Source organism: Emys orbicularis, chromosome 15 (assembly GCF_028017835.1).
Source record: "Emys orbicularis isolate rEmyOrb1 chromosome 15, rEmyOrb1.hap1, whole genome shotgun sequence".
In the NCBI taxonomy this organism is placed as follows: Eukaryota; Metazoa; Chordata; order Testudines; family Emydidae; genus Emys; species Emys orbicularis.
In genome coordinates, this window is record NC_088697.1 from 33,188,317 (window position 1) to 33,211,209 (window position 22,893).

Here is a 22,893-nt window from a genome sequence, read left to right on the forward strand (position 1 = left end):
TCGAGGGGCAGTCACCTCCCGTGTCTCATGTGTGACATTCCCTATTAACACACCTGAGAATATTAGCCTGTTTGGTAACTTGTGACACTTTCTCAGGGTGCCTGGGACTGCGAGTTACCCCCCCAGCTCAGTGAGAGGCAGGCTGTCTTGTAGCAGCTCCCTGACGCTGACAGTCCTTCAGTCACTCAAGCACTCTCCTCTGGGCTCTGCCAGCCCCTGGTGCGCTCCAGTCTCCAAACTCCTCAGAATTGTTCCCCTTGTGTCCAGCCCCCTCCCAGTAATTACCACGTTCGCTGTTCCTAAGGGAACTGTACACACACACAACTGAATCAGCTGAGTATCTGCTTCAATCTAACAACACAGCACTGTACTCTACTCTACTTCTAGTGAAAACAAATAGGGTTATTAACAAAGATTAAGATTTAAGAGATAATGAGCAAAGATAATAAGAACAGCAAGTTCCTTTTAAAACAAAAGGTACAATACATTTCTTAGCATCTACACGTAACTTTCAGTAGGCTAAAATCCTCGTCTAAAGCAATTTCTCACCTAATGCAACCTCCCAGCATCGCTAGCCATCATGGCCAGGATCCATAACTTTCATGAATGCAGAAAGTGAGGATAACAAAATGTCTTTTGTCTTCCTCTTATACCTCCAAAGTTCATTGTCTTTGTACCCCAGAGAGAGAACAAACCCTGGGGTTTGGTCTCTGGTGTTCGCCCATCCCTCCGTTTACTCCATATGTAGATTTGGCCTACCATGTTTAATTTACATTTGTCCAAGACTCATCGCCTATCTGGAAGAAGCCGGTTTGTGAGCTCTGCCTTAATCCAAAATGCTTGCAACTCTGCCCTGCTTGCCATAGTCCACAAACTTTAAGTGTGTTCTCTACTGGTCCGCCCAGGGCGGGGGGCAAGTGGGGCAATTTGCCCCGGGCCCCGCAGGGCCCCCGCGAACCCTGGCCCGGCGGCGGTCCAGGTCTTAGGCGGCGGCGGGTCCTTCAGTGCTGCCGAAGACGCGGAGCGACTGAAGGGCCCCCTGCCGCCGAAATGCCGCCAAACACCCGGACCGCCGCTGGGTGAATACAAGCGCCGCAGCTCCCCCGCTTTGTCCTAGGCCCCCTGAATCCTCTGGGCGGCCCTGGTTCTCTATGCCATTATCCAAATCATTTACGAAGATATTGAATAGAACTGGACCCAGGACAGATCCCTGTGGAACTCCATTCAATATGCCTTTCCAGCTTGACTGCGAACCATTGATGGCTAGTCTGTGAGTACAATTTTCCAGTCAGTTGTGCACCCACCTTACAGTAGGTTTGTCTAGGCCAATAGTTCTCAACCAGGGGCCTGGGGCCCCTTAGGGGACCGCGAGCAGGTTTCAGGGGGGTCTCCAAGCAGGGCCAGCATTAGACTCGCTGGGGCCCAGGGCAGAACGCCGAAGCCCCACCACATGGGGCTGAAGCCTGGGCAATGTAGCTTCGTGGGGGGCCATGTGGCATGGGGGGCCCAGGCAATTGCTCTGCTTGCTACCCCCTAACGCCGGCCCTGGCCTTTATATGCAGAAAACCAGTTATTGTTGCACAGGTGGGCCATGGAGTTTTTATAGCATGTTGGAGGGGCCCTCAGAAAGAGGTTGAGAACCTCTGGTCTGGGCGATATTTCTCTAGTTTGTTTATGAGCAGGTCATGTGAGAGGGTATCAAAAACTTTACTGAAGTCAAGATATATGACATGTACTGCTTCTCCCCTATCCACAGGCTTGTTACCATGTCAAAGAAGGTTATTCTTGACAAATCCATGCTGACTTACTTATCACCTCATTTTCTTCTAAGTGCTGACAAATAGAAAGTTTGATTATTTGCTCCATTAGCTTTCTGGATATCGAAGTTAAGCTGACTGGCCTATGATTCCCCGGTTTGTCCTTATTCCCCTTTTTATAGATGGATGCTATAGTTGTCCAATCCTCTGGAATCTTTCCCGTCCTCCACGAGTTCTCAAAGATCATCACTAATGGCTCAGAGATCTCTTTGCCAATTCCTGAAGTATTCTAGGATGTATTTCATCCAGCCCAGCTGATTTGAAGACATGTAATTTGTCTAAGTAATTCTTAATTTGTTCCTTTCCTATTTTATTCTCAGGTTCTACCCTTTTTACTCTGATGTTCACTGTGTATCTGACTGCTAACTTTTTGGGTGAAAGCTGAAACAAAAAAATAATTTAACACTTTGGCCATTGCTGCGTTTTCTGTTATTGTCTTTCCTCCTCGTTTAGTGATGGGCCTACCCTGTTCCTGGTCTTCCTTTGCTTCCCAGCATTGTAAAATGCTTTCTTGTTACCCTTTATATTCCTAGCTGTTTTAATCTCATTTTGTGCCTTGGCCTTTCTTATCTTGTCCCTAAATGCTTGTGGTGTTTTATTTTATATTCAGCATTTGCAATTTGACCTATTTTCCACTTTGTGTATGACTCCTTTTTTGAATAGCAAGTCATTGAAGATCTCCTGGTTTAGTCAGGGTGGTTTCTTACCATACTTCCTATTTTTTCCTTTGCATTGGTATAGTTTGCTCTTGTGCCCTTAATAATGTCTCTTTAAAAAACTGCCAGCTCTCCTGAACTCCTTTTTTCCCTTAAACTTGCTTCCAATGGGATCTTGCCTTCCAATTCTCTGCACTTCAAGAAGGCAGACTTTATCTAATTCATTGTGTTTATTCTGCTGTTTTCCCTCCTACCATTCCTTAGAATCATGAACTGCATTATTTCGTGATCACTTTCACTCAATCTGCCTTCCACCGTCACATTCACAACTAGTTCCTCCCTGTTTGTCAGAATCAAGTCCAGAACAGCCTCTCCTCCAATCACTTCCTCCACCTCTTGTTGAGTTCAGACCAAGTCTCCAATTTGTCAGCGTCGTTTTGGAATTCTACTCCTGCCCTCGAAAGTGCTTGAAACCCCTCCCAGCTTGGTGTCATCTGTAAATTTTATAAGCATACTCTCCCCTCCATTATCCAAGTCATTAGTGAAAATAGTGATTAGTGGACCCAGGACTGACTCCTGTGGAACACCACTAGATGCACCCTCCCAGTTTGACAGTGAACCAGAGGTAACTACTCTTGAAGTGCAGTCTTTCAACCAGTCTTGCACCCACCTTAGTAATTTCACCTAGACCACATTTCCCTAGTTTGCATATGAGAATATCACATGGGACTGTGTCAAAAGCCTTACCAAAAATCAAGATATCACGTCTACTGCTCTGCCCCCCCCCCCCCCCCCCCACGCACCATCCACTAAGCAACTAACTCTGTCAAAGAAAGAAAGTAGGTTGGTCTGGCACTATTCGTTCTTGACAAATCCATGCTGGCTATTCCTTGTAACCCTATTATCCTCTAGGTGCTCACAAATTGATTGTTTAATAATTTGTTGTTGGAGGAGTGGAAGATGGAGCACCCAGAGGAAATGGGGAGAGAAGCCAAGAACCAGACAAGGGATTTGTAGTAGAAAGGGTGCTTGGAAGCAGCATAAAAAGAGTTTGTTGTGAGAACACAAAGCCCAAATTGCTGCTAATGGATCCAGCCAGCCATCTGGGGACATCTTTTCATTTTCAGCTTTCACAGCACTAGGTGACTTACTGGAAAAAGACTCTGTCGCAGTAATTTCCTGTCCGAATCCAGAGACCCACTACCCCCCCCCCCCCCCTTGGCCCTGGATTCTTTAGACTGTTTTGAAAGAGTGCTGCAGAGCTTTGAACCCTCCGAGGTTCTCTTGTGCTCAGGAGCCAAATTTTAATGCATAAGGACAATAAATGGGACCCGAATTCTTGGGAAAGCTTCAGACAGGCTGATCACGCCTACAGGAACCAGCATCTGATCTGTGGGTCTCCGAGGGAAGCTGGTTAAGGTTGTTAAAACCTCTGAATCTCTTTTCTTGCTTCTGGTCACGCAGGTCTCTTAAAGAGGAGCTGGCGAAGGCTTCTGAGGAGGAAGAGCTGCGGATGAGAGAGGAAGAGGTCGAGAAGCTCTCAAAGCTGCGAGCCCAGATCAGCTCAGAGACTGAGACAGAAAAGGGGAAAATAAGGTGCAAATTTCAGTGCCAGCTATGTAAAGCTATTGGGTGTGTGTGAGCCTTCCCTTTGCTCCCTGTAAATAGAAACCCTGCCCGCTCTCAGGCAGCAGAGTGGCCATGCTTACAAACGTGATGTTACTGTGGATGATGCCCCGGCTAACTAGATGGTTTAATCTCCGTATTGACAGGGGTCCCCTATAGTAAGTATTGGGGAATACTCATAACACTGCAGACATTGAGGTAAACGTACCTGTTTCTGTTTGGCAAAACTGGCCAGCTTTCTTGGTGCCTCTTGTACTTTCTAAAGCAGAAGAGGTCAGTGGGCATGGAAATGAGCGATAGCAACGTCCTATAGGAGGATGTCTTTGTAATGTATATCTTCTGATTCCTTTTGGGCTGCTCAGCCTCTCTCTGGGTGTCTACATAGCCAAAAAAAAAAAAGTCGTGTGTCAGAGGGTCTCAGAGCCCCGGGCTGCAGCCCAACCTTGAATGTCTACACTGCTCTTTTCAGCCTCGCAGCACGGCCCGACTCTGAGACTCACTGCTGCTGCTTTTCCCCCCACCCTTCCCCCCACATATAGACATCTCTTTTGATGACCTGGTGGCTGTGAATGAACCCCCCCCCCCCCACATACACAAGTGAGTTGCACTGTCCCTTGTGATTAGGATGCTTGAGGAGATGGTTGGATTGAGTAGACCTCTTCTGGCTCTTCAAGGGGCATCAAGACGAATGAGAGCTGGAGGAGACAGGCAAGGGCAGGAACTGAAAAAACATGAGCATAATTTTCATCTCTACTTTTTATATATATACATAGAGAGAGAGAAACACGCACACAAAATGTAGACTTCTAATAGCTGCCTTTGTTGTTTGCCAGGCTGCCTAATTACCCATTCCCAAGGCATACATTCTAGGTAATACTTTACTTGACTCATGTTTGAAAACCCGAGTTTGCTTTTGTTCACGTCTTTAGGCTTGCAATTCGCACTTGTACCATGTATTCCTATTGCAAGCTTGGTTTCTAAACGAAATGCAATATTGCAATATGACTGTCCTACTTACCTGTGTCGTCTTACCCCTTATCACAAATCTACCAGGGCTGAGCAAGAGGCTGCATTGCAAAAGCTGAGAGAGGAGTGGGAGTCCTTGCAGAAGGTGGAGAGGGAGAGCTTGGAGGAGAGGAAGAAACGTGTTTTGGAGATGCTGAAGGTGGAAGTTGAGGAAGCACAGCAGAGAGAAGCGACAGAGCTGGAACAGCAGAAGGAGCGAGTCCTGAATGAGTTAAAGGAGAGATTAGAAAGAGAAAGAAAAGAGGTGAAATTCGCATTTTTACCGGGCAGAGTCAAAACGGAGAAGGCTTGTATTGTACTGCCAACCCCATGAAATCAAATAGCAGCTGCATGAGCATTGGGCCAAATGCTGGGGAACATAATGGAGATGCTTCTAATCGTTTCCTACCCAATGCGTGGTCCTTGGGGCAGATACACCACGTTACAATCTCAAAGACTCCCTGGGTTCAAGACACATTGCTCTTTGTGTTTGGTAAGAGATGCATGCTGGCTTGGGCAGATCTCGTGTAACCCTTGCCTGCAGCTGGGCCAGGTGAAGACTAACTGTGCCCGTGAGAGCTGCGTGAGTAGCCGCAGGGTGTAGGCTGGGGGAGAGTAATTGGTTAGGAGTGTCAGGAATCTCTTGTGCATTCTGTGATGCACTCAGCATGCTTGTGGCTCTAAGTAGTATAACTGGAAGTAGTGGGATAACGCGTAGCCTGCACAGCCACACAAGCTGAGTAATGGTGAGACGTCTGACTGGAACAGTCTTGAAAGCAGTGGATGGAAACCCCCTGGATGTTGAAAAATCAGCATGGAGAATACGTTGTGGTATCGGAAGGACTAGGCCTGACCTAGTAAGTCTCTTCCCATCTCTGATAGCTTCGATTCTAAATAACAGATCTCCACTTACACTTGTATCTTTTTAGTGAGGCTTTTGACGCAGTCCCGTATGATATCCTCATAAACAAACGAGGGAAATGTGGTCTGTGTGAAATTGCTGGAAGGTGGGTGCACAACTAGTTGAAAGGCTGTACTCCGAGTAGTTACCAATGGTTTGCTGTCAAACTGGGGATACGTACCCGGCCAGGTCCTGCAAGGCTCTGTCCTGGGTCTGTACTTGTCAATATTTTCATGAATGACTTGGATAATGGAGTGGAGAAAATGCTTATAAAATCTGAGGCTGATATGAAGCTGGGAGGGGTTGCTAGCGCTTTGGAGGACTGAATTAGAATGCAAAATGACCGTGACAAATTGGGGAATTGCTCTGAATTCAAGAAGATGAAATTCAGTAGACAAATGCAAAGTATTACACCTAGGAAGGAAAAATCAAATGCCCATCTACAAAATGGCCAGGTGGCAGTACCGCTGAAAAGGATTTGGGGGGCTATGGTGGATCACACAATGGGATGCAGTAGTGAAAAAGGCTAATTTCCTTCTAGGGTGTAGTAACAGGAGTGTTGAAGGTAAGACACGGGAGTTGCGAGTCCTAGTCATGAGTTCTGTTTACGTGAGCGAACGGATTCAGACGAAATAAGCTCTCGCCTGGCCAAAGCAAGCCGTTTTCCCCAGGTCTGGATACTGCCTTCCCTCTATCTGTCCCCCAGAAGGCTCAGGCAGCCCTTGAAATTAAGGGTGCTACTGTGATAGGCTCTTTATTAAGGAACTGGTCCAGTCCACCTGTGCTCATTAACAGCCTTGATGGGGCCTGATAGAGGGCAGCTCTAGAGGGAGCCAAAGAGGAGCAGGAAATGGCTAGTGGAAGCAGTGGCGGAGAGCTAGGAGGCCCAGGCAGGGCAGAAGACTGGGAAGCTGTAGCTAGCTGGAGGAAGCATCTGCCGGGAGCAGCACTGGCTCCTGCACATAGTAAAGGGACTGTTTAAATGATAACTCAGCTCTGGGATGGAAGGCTAGGAATTTCTGTCTCAAGGAGAGAGAACTGTTTGAATTCTGAAACCAGTAGCCAGCTGGGTGAAGCTGGTGTGCAGTATTAATGTGTGTAAGGCCTAAATAAATTGGACCCCAGAAAGGGAGTGTTTTAATTACTACTGGAGTGTTATGGTGAGTTATTGAGGAATGCCGTGTGAGAAGGGAAACTGAGGCGGAGTGCCTCAGGCCACCAGAGGGATGGTGGAAACTCTGTTACCGTCCCCATAGGGTTTTTTTTTTTTTTTTTTTTTAAAAGAACTAGTCCCATGTAGCCAATGCGCTATTCCAGTATTGTCTCATTGGTGGCAGTAAATTCCGGACACTCCAGATACCTTGAGTGCAGCTCAGATTGGAAAAGGTCTGAGCCTTGTGCTTTCTCAAAGGTGATGTATAAATCGCTGATTGAAACGGGGCATTTGTACTTGACCTTCCCATGAAATGGGGGTTTTCAAACCGGACTTTGTGTTGACTCTCCTGCAGGCTGCAGAAGTGCTAGAGAAGCAGTTTGCAGCTGAGCTCCAGGAGCTAAAATCTACAGCAGAAGAGAAACACCAAAAGGTAAAAGCCAATGTTCCTAAAACTTGTCATGAATCTGTAATAATTCTGCACCAAATAGCTTCCTTAAATGGGGGCATTGGTGCAATTGACCTCAGTTTCTTCCACCTCCTAAAGGTGATTCTTCTCTCGATCAGCGCTTGGGCATGCTCCAGTCAGAGAGTGGCGAGCCTGAGTACATTGATTTTTGCCATGCTGCATACATGATTCCGTGGTTTCTTTTGTGGCAGGTTGTTTCCAGCCTCCGGAAGCATATAGCAGAGGCCCAGAGGAGTGAGGAGGCCCAGCTGCACGAGGAATTGGAGAGAGCAGAGCAAAAAGTGCAGCAAAAAATGTATCGAGTGGCAGAGTTTGAGCGAGAGGTGATTATTTTTGTGCAACAGCCTTGGAGGTAGATTGCCCCCTTGTGCCCCCCCCCCCCATACATGCTTAGCCCCGGTTGTGAGAGCTTGGTTTCAAGCCTCCCTATCTCGTGGTGGAGAGGGATGCCATAGATCAGGTAAGTTCCATACCACCTGCAGACTGAGTTTCTTACCTCTGCTCCACCAGCCGGACAATGAGTGTACCAGGGCTGCCCTAATCTCAGCACTGAGATGCTTCAGCATTGCTGGAGCAACAGTGCATGTTGGGAGTTGCTGCTTTGGGGGGGAATCATTGTGCCTTACCGTGGTGTAATACAGTCTGCCTCTGTGACCACTGCAGCTCAGTGAGCTCATGAAAGAGAAACGCCAGGAAGTGGAGAGAGACCATGACCGGAAAATGGAGAGGATGAAAGAGGAGCATAAGGAAGTCCTGGCGAGGATTCAGGATCAGTACGAGGAGGAGGTACTGCTGCTGAGAGCCAAAGTCCACCTGTAGATGTCCTTAGCGATTGGCTCATTGTCCCAGAAATAGTTCCCAGGAGCCCCATAGTGACAGTCCAGATCTGCCCCTCGTACAGCAAGTCTAAGGGCTGGAACCATGCCAGGTGGTAGATGGCCACGCCATCCACTGAGCAGCAGTATCACAACCTGGAATGAGTCTAGGGCCAAGGCTCTGAAGGAGTGTGTCCCGGATGACCTGCCAGCATGGGTGCGCCTCCTTTGTGGGTACAACTGAGTTGTGCATGCACACACAGATTTTTGCACAAGAAACAAGTGCTCAGTTCTTTGCAGATGCATCTGTTGTGCCTACATCAGAAAACTTGGCCTTGAATATCTGTATGCCTCCAGTTTCTGATTACAGAATCACTAATGGGCGTGTGTAGAACGGTGTGCTCCCTAGGCACCAGGCAATGAAAATGTGATTTCCTCTTTCTCTGGCCTATTTCTCTCAGTGTTGCCTTGCCTGTAAGAGATTCTGGTCCTATCCAATTAAACAGTCTGCTTCCCAGACTGTTTGTTTGGTGGTGGGTTGCCTGCCCACACGGGGAGAGACAGTGTGTCCATGTCTGTGGGGATGGTGGGGGGGAGAGAACATATGTATGTGATGTTGCTATAGACCTCTACAACTTTGCTTGCTCTTCTTTCTTGGTTTTGCATCTGGGAGGAGAGAAAGCAAAGAGCCAAGAAGCTCGAGGAGCTGAAAGGGGAGCTGGAGCGCCTGAGACAGCTCCATGATGGGGAGCTGAGAGCTTTGCAGAAGCAGCTGGATGAGCAGCTTAGTGACTTGCGGCAGAGCCACAAGGCGAAGGTGAGTGGTAACTTCTGTTTCTAGCATAGCTACTGTCAGCTCTGCCTGGAATAGACCCTGGTCTCTGGCTCCATGAGTGTGCGCACTGCTCTCAGGAGACCAGCGTTTCACAAGGTGCAGTTTTCAGAGATCGTTGCTGTTCTATCTTGTGGTGAAGTTCGGCTCAGCAAACCCCTCATGTCAGGCTCCTCCTCATTCTGCACAGGAACGAAAACTCCAGGAGTTGGAAATGGAACTCGAAATACGAGCAAAAGATGCTAGGGCCAGATGTGCTCAGCTGAATCACCAGGTGAGTCAGCCCTACACGGCATTTTGAAAGTTTCCTAACTGGCACTCCTCATCTCCCCCTATTCCTTGTGGGGGAGACTGGTCAGTGGGCCTAACTGCACCCCTTAAAGTCACAGGGGGAACTTGGAAGCAGAACTGGGCCAGTGCTCAATGCCCCTGGAAATCCCAGCCTACGTGTATCGCGCCCCTCGTTATCTGAGCCAGTGCCCTGGGCTTTCTGCTTTGCTTTGGGGGAATACTTGTGTAGCCTGGTGTCATGGAAGTACGTCATTCTGAGGGTCACTTTTTTGATTTCAGACCATGTCCTATTAATTCCCCACCTGTACTGCAGGGCAAAGCTAGTAAGCGATTTAGTTGGGGATTGGTCCTGCTTTGAGCAGGGGGTGGGACTAGATGACCTCCTGAGGTTCCTTTCAACCATGATATTCTAGGACTCTGATTTCTGGCTTTTGGAAAGCAAAATGAGTGAGTGAGAGTGAGATATTCCCGTTGAGCTAGCAGAAATCTCTGGCTCTGTGTATACCTCTGCTTCTATTATCTCTTGCTTTGATAAACAGCATTTGAGAGAGGATGCTTGGGAAGGGAAAGGAACTGAGCAGTGCTGGAGGCTGAAAGCTGCTGTGGCTGCAGGACAGTAAGATGCTACACTGGGGGGAATTCTTGCATGTCTGTGTAGCTGAGCAGGGCAGTCTGCTCTTCCCACAAGCAACAGCACATTTCAGGCTCCATGCTTGCTGAAGCCCTAGGAAAATGGAGCATTGAGACATTCTGAAGGGCTTGCATTGATTAGCCAGCCCTGCTCTCCGTGCCATGCAGCATAGTTGGTGTCATGGGGCCAAGCACACAAAGGAGGGAGCTACCCAAACAGCCCTGTTAATTTCACATCCAAAATACTGGGGAAGATGAATGGGGAGAGATCAGTGAAAAAGTGGAAACATTGCTGAAGTATTTCCCAGTGGCATTGAAAGCTGGGGCTGTGTCAAGCCTAGACTTGACCCCAAGACCAACAGTGTTATAGAGTCGACTTTCTTCTGTGCCTTGTGTCATGATGCTCCAAGGTTCACTGGTTTGCTCTTCACTTCTCTATGCAGGAAGAGGCCATGAGAAAGAAAAGGCAGCAGTTTCTGGACGAAGAGAAACAAACTGAGCTGCAGAGAAATGTATGTCTGCTCCAGCTCTCGGGAGGAGCTGCTGCCCCATCATTCCTTGTATTCCTGACACACTAGAGCAGATCAGCACAGTGGCTTTAAAAACATAAGCTCAGGAATAACTCTTGAGTCCTAGATCTGAACATCCCCCCTTGCAATTCTGCTTCAGAGAGGAGCGCTGTCTTGTTGGCAGACTGATTAGCTGGGAGTGCATTTCATCATGGTGCAAAGGGAGAGGTTACTGCACACAGCTCTGCTTTATGGAGAACGGGGTTTGCTCGTCTGGGCCCATGCCAGGAACCGGGAGGCTAACTACTGCATCTGTTGCTTTTTAATCTCACTGGGTTGTGAAAACTCTAGCATCTAACCACTCTGTTCATTTTAGAACTTCCCGTGGGTGGGTGGGACGAGGCCGAGAGGCTGGCTGACGGCACCATGCAGTGTGAGGGGCCATCTTGAATTGGGACTAGAAGTCTCCAAAGCCAAGCTGAGGAACTGCCTGTGGAATAGCCTGGACACTCCCGTGAAACACGTTGACCCCCTTTGGCTGCACGTTCCCAGAAAGGGCTAGGCATGTCCCACTGTCTGCCTGGCTTTGCCTGCTGGTGATGGGCATTCCAAATGTTACGCAGGGGTGATGGTGCTGCAACTCCAGTGTGGGCTTTGAGGTTATTGCAGGCTTATGGGCAGGAGTTAAGCAAAATCAAGTGGTTGTGCACCATGGAAATGGCTCCTGGAGTTATACCGTAACCTAACTGTCTGCTGTGCTGGGAAGGGCATGCGCAGCAGGGAGGGAGACAGGCGCTTAGAGTGGGCAGAGGAACATAGACAAGGAGTAATGGGGTAGATCTGAACAGAAGTAAATGCACCAGGTATCGAGGAAAGCTTCCTAACATTGAGATTTAGCAGACTGCTGCTTCCTCCTGGGAGTGATGGGAGCACTGCACTGCAGGGGGCAATTCTCTGCTGACCCCCGAGTAGGAGGAGGACTAGCTGGGACATGGTTGAGCTCTTCCATCTCTGGTGCTATAGTTCACCCATGGGGGAGCAGACACCAGTCAGGCCATCTCTTGGGAGGATGCATTAAGCAGATGGCACAAGATGGGACAGGCATCACAGGCAGATGAGGAAAATGCCTCCAATGGAAGGAAACCAACAGGTCGGTGTCAGTGTGAGCTGTTCAGGCTGCTCCCTATCCCATGTTCCAAAAGGGAGAACGGAGTCCGTGCTTGGGTCAGTTACTTGGGCATTGCCTTTCCTCTCCTCCTGCAACGCCAGGAGATGGCTGCAGTGCAGTGGGAGTGAGGGAGAAGGCTGAGTAGGGGCATGACAGCTATCAGGTTTGTCGTTTCCCCCTGAATCCTCCATCTTGCTGCCCACAGCATCCAAGTGTTGTATGTACTAGACATAACCAGACTTCCCAGCAAGCTCGTGGCTGTTCAGATCCGGGGATTCTGGGTCGGGACCATTTCTGGGTATGTAAAAGCAGGGACAAATACCGCACAAAAACACAGGTTTGAAGAAGGTGGTGTGCACGCTTAACTTCCCTTGTCTTGCAAGCACTGCGTGCAGCACTCGTGTGTCTTGCATGTTGTGTGTTTGTATGTCAGTGCTGGGGAACGGAGGGTGATTTACATTTCATTTCCAGGAAGCTGGCTTGGCTGCGCAGCTCCGCCTAGAGGAGTCTAGGAAAGCGCATGCTGACCTTGTGGAATCCATCCGCCAGTTGCGCAGGACGCTGGAGGAGCTTCAAGACCAGAAAGCTGAGCTGGAGTCCCAGGTGGATCTGTTGCAGACCCGAAGCCAGAGGCTGCAGAAACGGATCAGGTGGGTGTCCTAGAGACGGTCTCTGATGCTCGTATTTACACACCCACCCCACCCTGTGCCGCTGACCTTCTTAAATGTTGGTGCTTCAGATCGTGCCAGATTTATGAGGGGCAGCGTCGCTAGATGTTAGCCGAGTGCTGGGGGATTTCCCAGGGGCTGCCATGACTCGCTGTGCAAGTCTGGCTTAAGTCACTTAACCTCTGTGGGCCTCAGGTTCACCCTCTGAGGCATGTATTTAGCATTTGTCTTCCTCACAGCTGGCTTACGAGGAAATGTTCGTAAATGCTTTGAGAACCTTGGGTGACTGACAGACTCTAGGAAAGATCTTCCTGAGACCTCTGGGGGGCATATTTCCTTGTTCCTGTTTTAAGGGTGTATGTTGGCATAAACCAACATTGTCCCAAGTAGTCAGTGGACTTTGTTACATTAAAACATTAGTGTAGACCTGATATTTACTTTGTTGGACACCAATTCAGTAGCTTATCCAGCGACACTTCTCAGCCTGTAGCTGTAGGACCCTGTGTTTAAACAGCAGGAGGCAGTGTCCTGGCTACCCTCAGCCCTATACCCAGGCACCCTTCCTAATGGCCTGGATCTGCAGAGCATGAAGTCCCTGGTATTTTCCCTTTGGGAGATTGTGGGCAGGAGCCAGTTTGAGGAGTTCAGGGAGATCTGACTTCTGCAGAGTGTTGTGAATTCTTGTGAGTAGCATGGCTCTGTGTCCCTGTCGGTTCTGTGTGTTGACGGCATGTCTTTCCCCCTCCCCTCCCCTCCACCGCACATTGTGGACATCTTCTGTGGCAGTGAACTAGAGACTGCAGTCAAGAGCAAACAGGAGACCCTGAAGGAGCTGGTAGCTGAAGACAGCATGGCATCTCCCAGAAGGGAAGCTGAGCTCCACGTTGAGGACCTGAGAGAGACGCTTCAAGCTGTGAGTAAAAGCCTGCGCATTTGAGCTCCCCATGGAGACTGGTGTGTGTTTGTGCCTTTGAAAGGCTCCCAAATTAGAGGGACCGTGCACATAACTCCCTTAGGTCCCTTTGAAAATCCCGCCTAGGTTCTTTGCTGCCTGCTCCGACTCATAGATGCAGAGATGGGTGGTTATCGTTGCAGGTGGGAGAGGTTATTTGTTTGATTAAATGAAGGGAAGCAAAGTCTAGTGACCGAGGACACAGGACAAGCAGCCAGGAGCCTGGGATCCTATTTCTGGCTCTGCCGAAGATCTGTTCCATCCCGGCAGGCAGCTCACTTCTCCGTCATTTTAATGATTGTTTGTACAGCGCTTTGGGTTCCTGAATGGGAGAAGCCACCGCCGTGCAGGGCATTGTTAGTCTGTGTGTTCATTTCTCTGGCGCGTTCATCATCCCCTTTATATACCCCAGGGAATGTAATCCTAGAGCGTCTCCCGAAGGCCACTTGTCGCACTAGAGCCTTGGCATTTCCAAGGCGATTACTGCTGGTCCTAGGCTCCCCCGAGGTCTTGGGTGCTATCGGCGTCTGCTATAAGGTGGTCACATTGAGCACCCAGTAACGATGGCTGCTTCTGCGAGTCTCAGAGCTCCCTGAGTCTTTCCAGTAGGGCAGTGAGATACCTGGGACTGGATTTGTTGTTTCTCACTTTGATGTGGACAAGGGATTTACTGTATCACTTGTGTCACTCCAAAGCAGTAAAGTGCTGCATAGAAACACCCCTTTCCAGAGCCTTACGGTTCCCCATTCCCTCTCCCAGCCCCCAAAGGAGCAGATCTGAACCCCTAATTTACTCCTCTGTGCTGACATTATTTGCAGGGGTTTTGTCCTTCAAAATAAAAAAGGAATGTGTTGCTCTGGTTTTGTTACCTTCGTTGCACATTGGTTGGGGAGGTTTGGGGTGCTCTTGTACGAAACTGGTCTGGGGAACTTGGGGAAGAAAGCAGCTCTTGGGCAGGGAAGGAGATCTTTGTTTTTTAAAGTGTTCCCATAGAGAAACATTCCTCTGCACTGGGCAGTTTCCATGCCTAGGGCAGTTTCCATGCTGCTGTCATTCACGCTCTATACTCTCGTTCTCCTGGGCTTATGAGGTTCTTCCTTCATTCGCATATTAATTGATTTTGAAATGTTTAAACCTCTAGCACTCCTCCAGAGAGCCTGCTTCCTTAACCTCGCACAGCAATGAGGATAGTGACCTCCAACTTGATAAGTAAGCATCAGCACACCGGCCACTTTGAAAAATGCTGTCCGTGCGGTTGTGTGTAAATGTAACACATTGACGATACCTTCTCCTTAGACAGCATATCGTCAGAGGTGCAGTGTGGAATGCACAGCCCAAGAGAACGAGGCTGAGTGCAGTGCTGCCCTCTGCCACAGAGCATCACAACTTGATGGGTTATAGCACCTGGAATAGTGTAGCCGTTAGTGGATGAGTCAATGAATTGCGGATCGTGGCTGGTATGCAAGGTTGTTGCAGCTACAGAAAGGGGCTGGCATGCTTCCTGACGGCATCTCCGAGGCCTACGTTGTACAGGAGAAGCAACCCTATTTGCACTGAGGGGTTTTATCATACTTGCCCGGTTTATGCAAGTGAGGTAGAAAACCAGCCTCCAAAACCATTGGGAAATTCCTGACGTCAGAGAGCAGCGCTGACCTATTTCCAGGATAATGGCGTTTAAAAGCTCTCTCCCTCGATTCCTTCCTGCAGTGTCAGACACTACATTTCGGCAGAAGGCGTCTCCATAAAGAACGCCAAGGAGTTCCTGGTGCGTCAGACTCGCTCCATGAGGAAAAGGCACACTGCACTGAAAGCTGCAAAGCAGCAGTGGCGCCACAACATGCAGCAGGCCCAGGAGGCAGTGCAGGACCCAGATAGCTCTCAGCTCCTGGAGGACGTGCGTCGGAACTTGGAGGAGGTGAGGTGGCGCCCCTGTGTTCGGAGACCCCGGTGGCGTTGTGGTTCCGGCCTAGGAGTGGGAGTCCAGGGACAAAGCGTGTTCTTGTCTCTGCTACAGACTTCCTGTGTGCCTTTGGCCACGCCACTAAGCCTCAGGTTTTTGAGAGTGGCCCCTGAGTTTGGGAGCCCAACTTCAGACAGGCAGGACCTGACTTTTCTCAGGGAGGTCGAGCACCCACAACTGCACTTGACGCTGGAGGTGCTCGTCGTCCTGGAAATCAGCCCCGTGTGTCTCCAGATGGGCACCAGAGTTACTGTTAAACTATGCACATCATCTTCCTCATCTGTGAGACAGGGATTAAAATTCTCCCCTACCTCCCAGGGTGGCTGTAGAGATTAATTCATTAACGTTTGTAAAGCCCTTTGAGCCTCTGCTAGAATATGCAATGTGGTACTTTTATCACCTGAGAAACTAGCTTGATAAAAACCTAACTCCGTTTATTCCAAAACGGATGAAATACCTGAATTTGGACATTCTGTAAAATTGCAGAAGGTTCTGTGATGTGGCAACACTCCAGAGGATGTGTCGCCACATCACAGAACCTTCTGCAAATTGCAAAGGAAGGGATGAGCAACTCATGGTAATTCTATTGCCCGCAGTTTTGTAGCTGTGGTTTTTGCAATTATTTTACACTTCTTTGCGGATGGATGCTAAAGCATTTGCTAAATGAGCTCATACACAGACTGTACACAGGGATCACGCCATGGCCTCTGGTGTGATGGTCGCAGGCTGCTTCGCAGTGCTCAGCATCCCTCCACAACGTTTGGAACAGGAAGTCGAGAAGAATCCTCTATCCAGTGTGACAGGAAGTTAGGGAATGTAGGATGTAATGACTCAGACTGTAATTTGGTCGGGATACCAGGGTGGTTAGCACCTCAACTGTTACCCACACGCTGCCATGGGATTTCCAATGAGAACAAGTGGCTGGCTGAAAATGCAGCACCAAAGCAGTTGGCTTTGTGGAAAGGGCAGGTTGGGAGCTGTAACTTCCTTTTGTTGAGAAGCTTAAGAGTTTCCCGCCCCCTTCCCTCCTGTGCTGCTAGGGGTTTGGGCTGTGTTGTGACTCCAGAATCACCATCTTCTGTGTTGGGTTAAAATGATTTAAATGACTAAACAATCCAAATCAGAAAAACCGATGATTTCCCATCACTCTGATTTAATTTCCCTCCCTGGCTGGGCGGTTGCTCCACGGCAGGAGTCAGAGCAGCTGGACAAGATGAAGTCGGCCATGCGGAAAGGACAGGTGCTGCTGAAGAAGAAGGAAGAGAAGCTGAGCCAACTGGAGTCTTCGCTGCTGGAAGAGGTAACTGCCAGCATCTCAATCACTTGGCATTAACCAGCCACACGCCCACAGAGCAGTGTCCAGAGAGAGCCAGATTCACTCCCTGATGCGGGGACTTCATAGGGATTTCAGTTCCAGTGAGGGCCGGTTAGTTGACGGCTGAGGGTTGGTGGCTGGAGCTGGATTGCTTTGGGAGCTGGCTGGCATCTGTTTGCCTGTGTGTGAGCACAGTGGGGAGAGGAGGCTGGTCACAGGTCTGCAAGGAACTACAAACCAAACTGGAAAGAATCCACATGATGCACTAGCTGTGTAGCCAAGAGGGGCTGGGGGATGGAGAGCTTCTCTGACGTGAGCAGCTTGCCAGGCAGGCTTCTGTTTTTAGTTAAGAAGTTGAGTGGAAAAAGCACGGTTGTTAGAGCAGAATGAGCGATTCTTCCTTCAGAATTAGCCCATGAGGCTAGAAGTGAGTCAGTGCTGTCTCTGATGCACTAAAAAATAGAAAAATCCAATTTTTGTGCTGGTTAAACAGAGATTATATTAACTGTCTACATGGGTGAGATTAGATACTGTACATTCCCTCGGCTTGCATGGTACCTGCTCACCATTTAATTGTGTGACCGTGGGGTTTCTATGGTAAGTAAGCAGGAAAAATACTTGGTTATTGGGGTCTTCAGAAGCTGAGGACACATTGGCTAGTGAGTACTGTTAGCATCTAGGATGGCCTACTGGCTAAGGGAGGTGTCTGAGAGCCAGCGCTCCTGGAAATGTTCCCAGCTCGATCAGTGACTTGGGTGAGTTCCATAGGCCCAGGATCAGCAGGAGATCGAAGAGCATAGCATCTTTGAAAGTCAAGCTCTTAATGGAGAGACACCTCCCTGCCTATTCACCTCGTGCTGGGCCTTATGATTTCTAACTCCAGGGAGTCACTGCAGAAATTGTAATGTGCGGTCCCCAACCTAGCCTGCCCCCTCCGTAGACTGAGCCGTCTTCCTTTGCAACACTCCCAGCCTTCGCTGACCCAAGAGCAGGGAACCACATTTGTACTGCTATCTTCACCTGGTTCATAACACTCCAATGCGAGAGCACCAAGTGCGGCCTGTGTAGAGCAGTTACGGGGTATCTAGCGTGGAGTCGCAGAAGCTTTAGACCTGATTTGGTTTCCCAAGGAACAGAAGTGTGTAGAAGATCGTTATTTTATTGCCCCCCCTGTAAATATTTCCTTCTCTTGACCAGCTTTCTGATGAAGATACACTGAAGGGTGCTGCATGTAAAAAGGTGGTAACCTTTGACCTTAGTGATTCCGAAGACACCCCCAGCCTGAGCAGCACAGATGTACCTCAGCACAAATGTAAGGGTTCAGTGTGTCTTGCCATGGCCGCATTTCAGAGCTTTGTGCATTGTACCCAGTGTTTGACATTCTGCATCACCACACCCCTCCCGCTGTGTGTTCCTGGTCTCTGCCTTGTCTTGTTTTCGCTTGTGCCCGTTAAACTCTGAACTCTATGCCAGCGCTCGAGGCACAATATTTCGTACCAAGAATTATTCCCTGCCTGTAGCACTGTGTGTATGTGGCTCTGAGAGCGAAGGCTCCCCTTTGAATCTCTACCCCCATTATGAATGTGGCTTAAAATACGTGGTTTTCACTATGGTGCCAGAAACCTTGAGCCCTCCCCAGCGATGCTAGAGCCAGGCCGTATTGCCCTACTTCTTGGTGTCCATCAGTCCAGTTTGGCGGACTGGGCTTCTTTCCTCTCCCTGTCTCCTTGGCAAGAGAGGCTGTTGCAATTCCTTGTGCCTTGCTTCTGTTGGGATTGTTCTTTACTGTCCCGTGATTAGAGCAGTGTGTGTGAATAGCAGTGCGCTCAGTAAATGGGTAACCATGCAGAAGGATTGTGCTTTTTCCAGAGATGCTGGCCAGGCTGATGGCTACAACTTCACCCTTATTTAAAAAAATAAAAATTGAACTATCTGTAAGAATCCAAGAAGTTTTAAGACCTTCTCCCTCCCTAGAATGAAGGTTCTCCTTACTGATAAAATCCCCATGGTCCTATAAACTTCCCATGGCACCAGGTTTCTTTGTGATGTGCATGAGCCTGTGGAGTGCAATCCGTCCACTCTGACTCCCTGCTCAGTTTGTGTACAGTTTAATTATATCAGGCTCCTGTTGTTCCAGTATTTGAGTTCTTGTACATTTTAGTGTCGTGAGCAGGCTTTGTGCTGTTCTGCAAAGAGCTAGCCATTTGCAAGGGAAATCCGCACTCTACAGATGGGTGGCTGTCGCAGAGCCCAGCGGAAGCTCACTCGTTGCACCGGCCCCGCTCATAAACTTGTAATGGGCAGGAAGGACAGAAGCGCACTTATACTGCAAATCAGGGCTTGTGCTGCAAGCAGTATTTCAGCCCTGCCATCCCAGTGCCTGGTGTCCCTTTGTATTCTCCTTTCCCCATCAGAGTTTAATCCTTGGAATCTCCGGGATCCTGTCCCTTTTCATCTCATTTCCCCAACTTCCTCTCCTCCACACCACACCTGACCAGCCTTCTAGCCAAAGTTCCCTGCTCATCGACATGAAACTGAACTGCCCCGTGGTCTTTGCGGCCAGACTGCCTCACTCGCTTAGCTGAATGTACAAAGTTCAGCCTCTGTGAAGCATGGAGACGGAGTGCATGGGAGGATAAGTTGCTCTTGGTGGGGAGATGTTGGAGAATGGTGCTGCCTGTGGGGATAGACTCAAGGTCTCCTTTAAATCTTATCCCTCTGGTGATCTGGGTATTTCTTTCTTTGACTAGTTGACTTGAAACCAGACGTCCAGTTCCCCCAGCTCGACAAGATCCAGCACTTGACCAACACTCTGCAGCACATCACCGCTGAGCTGAACGGGGTCCTTGGCAGCTTGGGCTCTTTGAACCATCAGCAGCCTCCGCTCTTCACTTCTGTGCAGGTGCCGATGCCGGTGCCTGCTCTGCCCAGTGATGGGGTTCCTCTTTCCACGTACACCTCTTTGGCAAGAGCCCAGGCTGCTGGCCCCATCGTGCCTTCTGCTGCGATTCCTTTGGTTACCCAGTGGGCATGGAGCACCGGTTTGAACTCCAGCCTCTCTTCCACGGCCGGTCAGTCAGTGGACAACATACTGGCAGAGAAATGGCGCAAGTATTTCCCAGGTAAGGGTCTGCTGCAGTTCCGCCTCCTTCCGGGTTTGCTTATCATGTCTACGGCCATTGATTTTGTGCTGTCACTTCTATGTACCTCTTGCGTGCTGTCCTGTGGGACTGCTCAGTAAGGGCACACGCCCTATTTGACCAAGCTGAGGGAGCGGTCTCCGCTCACTCCCTGGCACTGGACGATTTCCTCGACTCACCCTTCATCCTCCCACGGTAGATGAATGGAGTCCCATGAAACATCCTACGTGGGCATGTTATGAATGAGCTCATTTAAAAATAAAACAAGGTCCCATCTGTATTGCATGGACGTTAACGATGCAATGGTCCATCCCATAATGTCAGCAGGAATCTTGGCATCTCCGCTTCCCCCAGGTATTTAAGATAGAAACAAGGTTCCCCCTTCCCAGTCTGTAGGAGAAATGGCCCAAGTCATTACGATGGGTTTTGTGTGTGTGCGCGTGGCACCTCGTGGGACAGGTAAGTCAAAGATGTGAGTGTCGTTTCAGTTCTGAGTACCGTGAAGTCCCTGGTCTCTTATCTCTACCGGGAGCGAGTTTTATAACCTTGGTCCAGCTGCCGTGACAGTCTGTCCTGCATCCCGAGCCTGCCCCTGGGGCTGACCGTTCCTTTGCTCTGCGGGAATGTAGTTTGCAGGGAGGCGGGGGTTGTAGAGGGAGAGCTGTGCCTCAGGTAGCCAGAGCCAGTCCCGCGGAGGACTTGGAAGGTCAGGACAGAGGCCTTGAACTGGACTCTGTTCCGCTGGGGACCAGGGCAACGTGTTCACAGTGGTCTGTGACATGAGCAGACGGGCTGCTGTGCCTTGTACCAGTTGTCAGGGCATGCGGCTTCACTCCTAGATACAAGTTGCAAAGGCCAAGCCTGGTGATCGTGAGCACATGGGTCAGCATGGCCAGGGCTGCCTCTGACAGGACAGAGTGCAATCTGCTGGCCAGTTGCAGGTGGAAGGGGCCTATTTAGCGCAGCCAGTAGCAGCGAAGGATCCAGGGCTGCTGACTGACCTAGCAATTTGCAGGTAAATGCCGATGGTAGTAAGAGATGTTACAGAAGAGTCAAGTTCTTTAAAGCTCTCACTCTTCTACCAGCATCACCTGAGTCTTGTCTGGGTTCAGCTGTAGCCAGGTGCTGAATTCAGCTCGCTGTTGATAGAACTGTTGACGTTCTCACATGAAGGAGACCCAGAGTTGTGTGCTGTCTGCACTCTGCTGGTGCTTTGGCCTGGGGGATCTTGCCAGCTCTCTGAGGCTCTCTGTCGAATAGTATGGGGACGGGTGTGGATCCTGTGGGACTCTGCTGGTGACAGTTTTGGAGGTGCAGGAGTAGTTGCCCACGATCACTCCCTGTTGTACAGCATGCTGGCTTCTGTCTCCCCCTTCCAGATGTAGCTGGATCTGATTGCTCAGAGAAGAGAGTCCAGTATAGTTTGTGGAGCACTTTGGGACAGACAGCCCAGTGTGGGCTATTCTGGGATGAAGGTAATTTCTCTCTGCAGTTTACATGGCCCAGGGGCGCTGGGTATAAAATTACCCGCAGGGAATCTCTGCTGAAGGGAAGTGAAGCTAGAATTCAATTCCCTGTAGCAGGCTGGGCTAATACAATGGGCATAATACAGGGTCTGCAGCCTGACTCAGGTAGGGCCAGAACCAAGCAAGTGTGATGGGACAGGAGATAGACCCAGACTGGCCTCACGGAGGGTTAAAAGGCAAGGGTGTAATAGAGAGCTGTACTCTTGCTTCCTTCCCCACTCATGGCTCTGCATCGGCTCTGAAGGGGAATGACTCCTCCTGAAGTGCCTGCAATGTGATGGAAGCTCTTTAAAGAGAACCAGTGGAGCTTCTGTGCAAGACTGAGCTCCGGGCTAGTGACCGACTGGTCTGTGCTAGGGGCAGCCGTTCGCCTCAGCAGGTGAGCGTGAAAATCACAGATGCAATGAATGTGACTTTGTGTCCCTAATCGACAATGGGCTTTGGTGGCAGACCGTCCGAGGAGCTGGTGTGTGTAGCTCCCTGGACTTGGGCACGTGGCAGATTTGAAAAGAAGAGGAGATAACAGCAGCTCATTCCGGGAAGTGAAGTGCAAAGCTGATCTCATTATACCATTTCCAGAGCACTTCAGCTTCTGACATTTGCACAAGAATAGCAGTCATTAAAGGAGTGAGCAAAAGAAGAGGAGGAACTTTCTATTAGATTGCCCTGCCTGGCTGGAAACACACTGACGGGGGTGGGGGGGTTGAGACAGACGATACACCTGGCTCCCAATTTACAATTTCCTTAGGAGAGCCAATTTTCCTTTTCTATTTGTATCCCGTTTGAACCTTTTAACCAAAGACAAAATCCCCAGCCCCTAGTCCTGCTAATCCTTAGCCAGCCAAACCAGGGCTGCCCCAAGATTAATGTCAGGTTTGTTTTCACTCTGAAAATTCTTGCTAGTCGTTCTATTTTATACGCCCTCTTCGAATGTGGTCTGCTTTGATGTGGGCCAGCCGCTGACAGCAGTGTCTATGAAGTGCTGTGTGCATGCGCTAAGGGAACAATATTCCCCTGGCCTAGACAGTTGGGTACAGATTCAACAGAGCACTTAAGTGCGTGCCTAAGTCTCATTGGCTTCATTAGGACTTAAATAGATGATTAAAGTTAAACATGGGTAAGTGCCGTAAGGGGCCTTAAGACAAACATTTTTATGGGGCCTATTGACTTACGTTTTTTGTGCCCTGTTGCCTCATTTTGCGGGTGGGAATTGCCTCCCTAGCCTGGCCCTGAGTTTGGAGGTTGTGACGCTGGCAAGGCCCTCTGCTCATGTGCCATTTAAATGGTGTTGGAGAACGTGGAAGATTCCAGGTGGGTGAGACCCTCTTCTCTGGCTTTTGGGGGCAAGGAAACCCTCGGGCTCTTTTGGGAGAGTGGTGCTTATTTTTATTAGAGATGAAACTCTAAACACAGCACAGACAGGGCATCCCTGGCACAATCTGTGCGGATGGAGGGGTTGC

The 22,893-nt window shown here is 49.5% G+C and overlaps 1 protein-coding gene across 1 annotated transcript in view; it reads left to right on the forward strand.

Moving 5' to 3' along the window:
- CEP164 (centrosomal protein 164) overlaps positions 1-22,893 on the forward strand; it is a 66,171-nt gene that overhangs the window by 39,074 nt on the left and 4,204 nt on the right. The window contains exons 14-28 of the mRNA XM_065417178.1: positions 3,938-4,069; positions 5,153-5,369; positions 7,514-7,591; positions 7,819-7,950; positions 8,291-8,413; positions 9,116-9,259; positions 9,465-9,548; positions 10,639-10,707; positions 12,344-12,522; positions 13,327-13,453; positions 14,634-14,701; positions 15,200-15,407; positions 16,645-16,752; positions 17,965-18,079; positions 19,518-19,889. Coding sequence (XP_065273250.1) covers positions 3,938-4,069; positions 5,153-5,369; positions 7,514-7,591; positions 7,819-7,950; positions 8,291-8,413; positions 9,116-9,259; positions 9,465-9,548; positions 10,639-10,707; positions 12,344-12,522; positions 13,327-13,453; positions 14,634-14,701; positions 15,200-15,407; positions 16,645-16,752; positions 17,965-18,079; positions 19,518-19,889 — 2,156 coding nt within the window. The remainder of the gene's footprint in view (positions 1-3,937; positions 4,070-5,152; positions 5,370-7,513; positions 7,592-7,818; positions 7,951-8,290; positions 8,414-9,115; positions 9,260-9,464; positions 9,549-10,638; positions 10,708-12,343; positions 12,523-13,326; positions 13,454-14,633; positions 14,702-15,199; positions 15,408-16,644; positions 16,753-17,964; positions 18,080-19,517; positions 19,890-22,893) is intronic.